The following is a 9,459-nucleotide window of genomic DNA, read 5'->3' on the forward strand; positions in this document are numbered from 1 at the left end:
CTGCAGATTGTGCAGGTGCAGGTGATGTTATCGTTGCGTGTGGTTGGTGGAAGCGAAATGGGCATGAAACTTTTACCTTAGTGGACCGCAAAAGACTACATTTTAGCCTGGGGTAAAGTTGTGCTTAAACATCAGTATATCTATAATTTACTACTCTTTAAGCATAATTACTTAATCATATTATATAACACTGAGCTGTTCATTGTTTTATTAGATTATATCAAATTATATCCAATTATTCTTACATATATTATATACTTTGTTACAATGTTTGCAACTATGTTTTATATTAGCTTAATTGCTCTTGTATAGTTCTATTCATATTCTTATTTCCATTTGATATAGTTCTAATTATTATCTTATAATTGTCTTTAAATATCTGTACTTATTTCTGCCTGAGTAAAGATTTTATATCTCAAATGTCATTTGGTTGCCAAATTTATCATTCCATTACCATGTTTTTATGGATGTATATACACATGAAATCACCTCCGATGTAAAGCAAATTCATTTTCAGATGTTGGCATAACAGACATAACGGGCCACCTGATGGTTGAAGGTCATGCAATGCTAGAAGTCTCTGTCAAATTTGGACTTTCAGAGGTTATTCCAAATAAAACCTACAACACATAACAGTGTAGCTACTCTCCCGGCATGATACCCTTCTCTTTTCCCCATAAGTTTACCTTTAAGGCACACTGGTCATAAAGAAATAATTGCAACGCATGTACAAGCATAAAATCAGTGTTGCTGAGATTTTAAACACGTAAGAATGTTACACGATTGTTTTGAATAACTGTAAGGTTTCGCACTAGTTCAATGTAAGAAATGGATTTAATGGAAGGAAGTTTAAATTCTCTCAGTGTCGGGTGGACCTTTGGCTGAGGAGGGGGGGTCCGGAGACATTTTAAAGTTAAATGCATCAATCTGGCGCACTCTGAGGGCAGAGCTCAGAGGCTGGATCTATGCACAACTTTGCGCTCTTGTAAACAACTTAATCATAAACACATTGGTTGTATAGACATGAATGCCGATGTCGAGGCACGAAAGTCACACTCACGAAGAAAAGGAGACGGAGCTCAGCGGCGCTCACAAATGGTCAAAACACAAAAACCACCAGAGCACTCAGGTGAGGCATCAAAGAAGTGATTTATGATAAAATACTCTAAACTCAAAGTTTACTCAGTTGCTTTTTGCAGAGCTCTTGAACGCATCTCATAACCATCTTCAGCGAACGAAACCTGCTCGCGTATCTTCAAACGGCGACAAAGCAAAGACAGATATCTCCTGTGACCCTCCTCTGAAGGAAGCCCATGAGATGTAATCAAAAGCTCTGGAAAAAGCTTGCAAGTGAGCCTTGAGTTCCAACTAACTTCCCTGATTTGCAACACTAATCATAAACAGAAGAAGAAGAACCAATCGCTGAATTTCACTCGTCAAAATTTAGATTTCTTTCTCTTTCAATAACACCATTATCCCGACGTGGCACATAAAAAACTCTCCTTAACGCCAAATAAGGTGGAAATAGAGGAGCCTGTGTTCGATGAGGCAGACTGAGAGGAATTGTCAACACTAGTACCCTTCTTTCTCACACACACACAGTCCGAGTCACCTGAAGACAAACCCCTTTATTGAGAAGCAGGCGGCCATCTTTGATTAGACGGAGTGACTCAGCAGACAGTGAACACAAGGGGCGTGTGTTTGTGTTTTTTTTTTTATGGGTGCGTGTTGGCCCGTGATTTCGTTTGACGGTGCAATGAATGAGCGCGTTTGTGTTCGTGTGGGAATGCGTGAGTGTGTGCGCGACCGTGGCTGCGAGAGAGCGGGTGCGTGTTGTCGTACCTCGTGGTCTGGTATCTCAGAGGAGAGAGTCTTTCCCAGCACTGATGCCGTCAGGTAGGTCCAACAGCGGGCCGTGTTGGCCAGGTTATAGCCTCCTGGTGAGACAGAGGGAGACACAAAGAGAAAGCTTGAGAGATGGAAGTTGGTTTACGTCAGATGCTGTGGATGCTTGAAATCCAAAGCTGCCAAAATTAAAGGATAACTTTCGTTTTTTACAACCTGGACCTTATTTGTTGCATTAAATACGACCATTTACTCACCCAGACAACTTTGGTGGCATTTGGAGTCGTTTTGAAGAAATTAGCCCCAGAGGAGCGGCGCGTATATCCGTATAATGCGAGTACTCGGGGCATCCATGCGCAGCCTCTATATAACGCATAATCTGCAGAAACTCGTTCATATTCCAATATTTTGTTCTGATATGCTGGTGCTATTCCCCTCTGAGCCGGCGGTCGGCTAGTTTAGCTGTAGTTTGGCACAGCTATGGTTCGTTATTGCGTATTTGTAGCCGACCGCCGCAGAGTCAGCCGTGTTGTGGCTGGCTGCTCGCAGTGCCCGGCGTTCGGTAATGACATCATCCACGTCAGAGGTAGTTGTCTAGAGACGCCGGATGTTGATATCATGCCACCACGGGCTCAGAGGGGAATAGCACCAGCATATCAGAACAAAATATTGGAATATGAACGAGTTTCTGCAGATTATGCGTTATATAGAGGCTGCGCATGGATGCCCCGAGTACTCGCATTATACGGATATACGCGCCGCTCCTCTGGGGCTAATTTCTTCAAAACGACTCCAAATGCCACCAAAGTTGTCTGGGTGAGTAAATGGTCGTATTTAATGCTGCAAATAAAGTCCAGGTTGTAAAAAACGAAAGTAATCCTTTAATCTGACCACAACTAACTACTACTAAAAAATCAAAATCTCCGACTCATCACAACAAATCACGTAACAAGACAAAATGTGAGGTCAGAAAGGTCACCGCCTCTCTCTTAGATGAAGAGACAGGCCTGGAAAATTAAGAGAATGACAAGAACCAAGAAAGAAAGGATAAAACTGAGAGAAAGTATGTAGGACAGAGAGGGAGGGAGAGAAAGGAAGAGAGGTGGGATTGTAGTTGAGTAAAATGGCTTCATTGTGTTGTATAAGTAGTAGCTATCATCTGGCCGAGGGCTGAGGGGTCTGGAACATAGCATGGGGGTTTGTGTGTGTGTGTGTGTGTGTGTGTGTGTGCACAAGTGAGTGAATTGCTGAGATTCAAAGCAAATACAAACATTACCTTTCATTCTATCTTCATAGAATAAGCCAGATGCATGTGCTCATAAAGCAGGACACTAACACACACACACACACACAATTCACACATGCATGCACACACGTGGACCTACATCCATGCACGCACACACAAAACATCAGTCAGAATAATAAACACACACACACATACAGCGTACCTCCACCCAGCAGCAGTGTAGGTAGCTGCCACCCCAAGACATACTGCAGACACTTGCCCACCCCCACCGGGGTCATGTTGAAGGAGCACATGGGGTCGCCCGCCATGGTGTCGGCACCCAGTTGCATCACCGTCGCCTCCGGGTTGAACTGCGCCCGCACTTCCTGCATCACGCTGCGAAACGAGACAGTGGTGCAGGCTGGGCCAATCAGGAGCCAGTTCTCCAAACAATAGTGTTCAAATGTTGCATCTGCATCAATAAGTAGTTTAGTCTACAAGATTTAAATCTCTCACATCTTTTAATGTTTATCAGTGTTGATTTTGAAAACTCTTACAGGAGTTAATTTATGTTTGGTTGATTGACAGGTGTCTCAGCCAATCACACTCCACCAACCACCAGATTCTCTAACGACCTTGTAAATACAGATTTCATGAACGACCAAGATAGTTGTGAAACAAACACTGCAACTGTTTTAAAAACATCCCTTTAAAGTCCTGTGATGTTGCCGATTATGTTGACTGACTCTTTGATTATTGATTGCAGAAAACCTGCTGAAACTGCAGCGTGTGTTTTGGGGGTTTTCTGGTTAGCAAACGTTTCAAACACAAGGGTCTTAACACTTCTACGTTCAGCTGCAACAGGTTTGCCTTTTTGTGTGTTCTTGGAGAGTCTCGGAGAAAATTCTTCAACTGGAAAATAAGCTCTCACGCTGGAAGGAATTCCCTCTTGAAGTGTCCTGAATAAAAGGCTGAAACTGCCTCAGCTCAAAGGCACTGCTCGATGCATGACCCTGACCTTCGATCTCTGGGTGGGATGCGGACAGAACAGGGGAGGGAAAATAGAAACCGTCCTCAGGGATTCATGAGGAAAACATGCATTAAGAGATGCCTCCGAGCTTCACTGGGAATTCCTGATTCTTCGCGTGTGTGTGTGTGTGTGTGCATGTGTGTACCTGGTAAAAATCTGGTAGTATCTGTCATCCTTGATGCCGTCCTCCAGCGGGACGTTCACAGCGTACCAACGGCCTTTACCCAGGCCGGTGTCACACAGGTCACCCGTACCTACATCCACACACACTTATCTTACACTGTCACACAACACACGTTATCATATTAAAACATACTTATTTTACACAAATACAACGATCGACCTGGAAAGAATCCAGGAGAGAACTTGTGCAGAGAGACGGTCATGACTTTGGACGTGAAGCTGAAGGCGTCTTCCACACCTGCAGCAGGAGGAGGAGGAAGAAGTCATAACGGATCATCGATGATGAAAAACTTCAGCCTGATTATTACTGCAATACAATTTTAGTGACTTTTAGTGCTTGAGTTTAGTGTGTGTGCGTGTGTGTGTGTGTGTGTACCATCTCCATGATGCAGGTCCACGTCCACGTAGAGGACCCTCTCGTATTTCTCCCTCAGCCTGAGGATTCCCAGCACAGCGTCATTCACATAACAGAAACCGGACGCCTCGTCCCTGGGAGACAGAGAGAAGGGCAAACAAAACTGGCAGGTTTTAAAAGTCCAACCTTTGCCTGGAGCGCCCCCATCAGGGCTGACAGCTGATTGAAGTTCATTGGGTGGCTGTCAGAAATGGCTGCACTCGTGTGGTCGAGCAGCAGCGTGTAAACTCATCTGTCCGGACAGGTGGACTTACTTCTTGGCGTGGTGCCACCCTCCTGCCCAGTTAATGGCCACGTCACACTTCTGGTCCAGCAGACACTGGGCTGCTGTCAGGGTAGCGCCCCCTACTGCTGCCGCATAGTCAAATATCCCCTCCACCACTGGACAGTCGTAACCTGGAGGGACAGAAACACAGAAGAAATAATGACCAGAGCCCATATTGTCATTTACAATGACAGGAAACGGCACTAAAATATACAACAGAGTAATATACTGTTGATACTCAAAAGGAAACAATGACAGTACATCTATTATTTCCACATTTGTTTATTAAATAGTTGCACTTTAGCATTAAAAAGCAGGAATGTAAATCTTTGGACAAAGAAAAGCAGCAGTGCTAGTGGAAAATATATATTTTTTAATGAATTTTTCCTCTGATTGAAGCTTCTAAAGGCTGATTCGTGCCCTCATAGAAGAAGTTAAAGAAAACTGAAGGGCTGTGAATAAAAAAAAAATCAGGGAGTTCAGGAATTAATTGGAGGAAGAGGAAAAAGAAAGAAGAATGAGAAATGAGACACAAAAACGAAGGGAGACAGAAATGAGGGCGGTGAATGGACGTGATTGATGGCAAATGGTGTGAGGCGTGACATCAGTGGGAGAGATGACAGAGAGAGAAATGTCTTAATTGCGGAAAAGGTGGAGCAATTTGTAAGAAGACGGAAGGATGAACCAGAGAGAGGCGCGCAGAACACAAAAGGAGGAAGTAGCGCAGCGATGAGTCGAGGACAAGAAGAAGAGCAAAGATGGATGAGGGTGAATGAATGAATGAAGGGAGGCAGACAGAGGGGGAACGAGTCGAGGATGTGAAAACAAGGAGGGTGAACTTGAGCATTAGTCTAAAGTTAGAAATGCAGACTTCGGAGAAGGATGGACTCGGGGTCGGTTCATCCAAGAACAACAAACCGCGGTGGGATCTTTTTGACTGCGTCCCACCCGGCTGTGGTCAAACTCAGATTAATGTATTCCTATCTCAACCAAAACATACAAACAATGTGAAAAGCAATCCATATATTATTTTAATTTAGGGCACTGGAAAATGGAAAGTACCCCCCTTTAAAAAAAAAGCCTTGCCCGTGTGCTGTGTATGAATCTTGTGTAATGGCGCCCTCTGCTGCCTACAGACAAACACTGCATACAACTTTTCCAGGAGTCCTGGTCCTCGTTCCACTTTAATCCCTCCAGATCCATATTAGGCTGCAATGAGCACCAGCTAGACAAAAAAATTGGTAGTAAAATCTGTCTGTAGTGAATAAGTCTGTAGTGAATCTGATCTGTCACGCAGATTTTAAATTTAACCTTCTTCAAAATGTTCTCTTGTAATCCTAACTCTGCTGCAGTTGCTGATAAATTACAAAAACAGCCCTCTATATATCAGCATAGGATATAAAATACACACCTAACAAGGTAGGTTTTCAATGAACACTTAATGGGGACCAATGACAAATGTGAATACGTGATGTGGGCCAGTAAAAGTTATTCATGGCTTTTCTCACCCAGGCCGTAGTCAGCAGACTGGGGGTCATCATTGTCTCCATCCTGGCTGATCTTGCAAAGGTGCTCCAGGTAAGAGTCTGTGTGGAACTTGGCCATTTCCTCTATGGTGGCCAGCTGAGGTTTAATGGTGCTGGAGAGAAAGAAAAAAGAAATATATAAATATTAATGGTACAGGCTGCTTGCATGCACAAACCTTGTATATGCTGCAGCAGAGGAACTCATGCCGCTGACAGATTTACTCACTGAGCTGTCAAAGGAAATAGTGTGAGTGAATAAAACCAACCAGCAGACGACTACAGGTGATTCATGGGAGGCTGTGGCCTGGTGAGACCAACTGAGGCCCTTTTGGATCGGAAAGTATAAAATATTGGCACCACAAAGCCAGCAGTAAAAGAAAATGCCAACTGCACAAAAACCACTGTGCTAATATAAAATAAATCAGCAGAATAAATACTGCATCAATATACTGAGAGTGGACACTGCGGGCACTGAGATATAGAGGTTAAAAACACCACTGTCATCCTGTTTCCATAAGCTCTATATCTGCCAAGTTGCAAAGCAAAACTTTTTATTTAGTAATGCAATAAAATAACATTTAAAAGTGGCAGCAAATCACAATTTGGCACCAAAAAGACTTGAGAAGCTCAATCAATCAATTTTAATGAAATGGAAAAATCCAATGTGTGAGTGGCAAATAATAATCTGCAAAGTATGGCACAGTACAGTACACAACCACCCAGATGACACAGCCTGTACAGCATGACTGTGCAGTGCAGTTCTCTAGACATAAAACTGCAGGTTTCAACACACTGTCTGAGTGCAGGTTAATGCAAAACACACGCAACACATTAAATCATGTGAGTATGAAAGTAAATTCACTCCAAAAATAAGCTTGAAGTGTATATGATGTGTATGAGTGTACCACAGCAGACCCGCTTCTCTCCAGCATGTGAAGCCATTTCTCTCTGATTTAAACGCACTTTATTCTCCCTGTTGGCTCTGTTCGGGTTAAAAAACCGACATTACCTGTTTACAACACTCACCTCATGTGTTCGAGGAGTCCATAGGCTTCTATCAGCGAATGGACCATACTCGCCTGGAAGTGAAAACGGTAGAAACCGTGAAATTAAGGCACATTAAAGCGGAGCTGGTGAGTAAAAGCCTGGTAACGACCGACGCTCCTCATTCAATGCAACTCACCCGGTTTGGCACTTTGGATAAAGAGTCGCAAGTCTCGATGTACTCCGGGCTGTAGACGTACGCCACTCTCCGTTTACCGCAGCTGTCATCATCACTGTCTCCTCTGCGACTCATTTACGATGGATAAAATATGAATAATTTGACGGAGAATGTAGTTAAAACAAATTCACAGCGAAGAGATGCGAGCGGCGTCTCCTTCTCTACTCCGGTGTTACACCGTCAACATTCCCCCCCTGTACAGTCGGCTGACCGCTGCTCTTCGCGCTTGGTTAGCGGGAAGACGACCATCATAACATCTAAAAAAATATACACATTGTAGGGCGATTCTATCTCATTTAACATGACAACATTTTGACGATTTTGGTGGCAGGAAGACGGAGAACTGCGCGGTCATAAACATCGATGCAAACGTTCCGCGCGCGGACGTTTGATTTACAGTGGAACGCACGCAGAGCGAAAAGCATTCTGGGTATAACTGTAGTCTTTTCGCCTTTCCCTGGAGGCGCAAAGGTTTCAAAAGAGTTTGAAACGTCATTTTAGATTAATTAGGGCATGACATCCCAAACTAATACATTTGCAGTCAACAGATGTCTTTTAATTTAAACATTTCACCATATTTGCCATAAAATTGCCCCAAACACAAAGTATTCAGGGTAACGAAACTACACCAGCCATGACCATACGAAAGAGAGGGGCTTTAATTGAGGTCAGCTGCTGTTAATGGAAAAATCTATAGACGCCTTCTATGGAAGGAAGAATCCATGCCTTTCGCTGGAGGGCATTAAAAACAGCTAACTTGTAGCAACTACAATTCACTGACTGAGACACTATGCCAAAAATAAAACACCATTATTTAATATATTACTGATTTGACGCCGGATAATGCACTGATAAAACAGTAAATATTGTTTATGCGCTGGTGCACAGCTGTTTTCTACTGTTTCCTGAGTCAGATTGCTTCCTGGTTGAATTTGACAGCATCTGACTCAGAGACTTTGCAGGTATTTCTGCAGGTCGAGTATTTCTACACAGCAGTTTTATGTATTTTTTCTGGATAACTGTTAAGAATGTTCAAATACTTTCGTCCTGAACTAGTAAACTATGGCATTGCTCTACCACACTGTGCAAACTCCATACAGAGGGTTACACCAGTGTCAAGTTGTGAACGACGAAAAGTAGGACTTCCGGTCACATTTTTCAAAATAAATTACTCACAAGAAGAGTTAAGCACTGATGTCAAATACTACAGTATAAATATAGTTTAGAAAAAATGAAATTTCATCAATAAACGTGTAGGAAATGAAAATGCAACTGTCATTCTTCTGATTTAGCATTCTTAATATTGGCAGCCATTCTTTTGTCAGTTTAGCACCTTGTAACCCCAGTTTTATTAAAAAAAATTCCGATTTCTTTCGTCATTACGACACCTTACTGGATACATGGATGGTACTTTACACTTTATACTTCTGTTGTTCTTCTGCCATACTTATACTACACTTAGTGGCACTGCTATATATTCTATTGCACTGGCTTCACCTGCTTACTTACTGTTTACGAGCTGTTTACATGTCAGTATATACATTTATTACTACCTGTTTATACCTGTACACACCACAGCATACCTATTTAATTTACCAACTGTTTATTAGCTGTACACATCACAGTATGTATTTGTCTAATACAGAATACATATTTATGTGCATACCTGTCTACAACCTGTTCTCATTGTATATGTTTTCTACATTACTGCACAACCTATTTAAATTAGTTTTGTATATTTTACTGAT

The 9,459-nt window shown here is 42.6% G+C and overlaps 1 protein-coding gene across 1 annotated transcript in view; it reads right to left on the reverse strand.

Moving 5' to 3' along the window:
- Positions 1-7,865, reverse strand: part of hdac8 (histone deacetylase 8) — a 31,347-nt gene extending 23,482 nt beyond the window's left edge. The window contains exons 1-9 of the mRNA XM_041965036.1: positions 7,673-7,865; positions 7,516-7,568; positions 6,472-6,602; positions 4,953-5,094; positions 4,660-4,772; positions 4,444-4,521; positions 4,246-4,354; positions 3,294-3,466; positions 1,843-1,937 (exon numbers count right to left, since the gene is read on the reverse strand). Coding sequence (XP_041820970.1) covers positions 1,843-1,937; positions 3,294-3,466; positions 4,246-4,354; positions 4,444-4,521; positions 4,660-4,772; positions 4,953-5,094; positions 6,472-6,602; positions 7,516-7,568; positions 7,673-7,786 — 1,008 coding nt within the window. The 5' untranslated portion in view covers positions 7,787-7,865. The remainder of the gene's footprint in view (positions 1-1,842; positions 1,938-3,293; positions 3,467-4,245; positions 4,355-4,443; positions 4,522-4,659; positions 4,773-4,952; positions 5,095-6,471; positions 6,603-7,515; positions 7,569-7,672) is intronic.
- Between the last annotated feature and the right edge of the window lie 1,594 nt (positions 7,866-9,459).

Source organism: Chelmon rostratus, chromosome 23, assembly GCF_017976325.1.
Source record: "Chelmon rostratus isolate fCheRos1 chromosome 23, fCheRos1.pri, whole genome shotgun sequence".
In the NCBI taxonomy this organism is placed as follows: domain Eukaryota; kingdom Metazoa; phylum Chordata; class Actinopteri; order Chaetodontiformes; family Chaetodontidae; genus Chelmon; species Chelmon rostratus.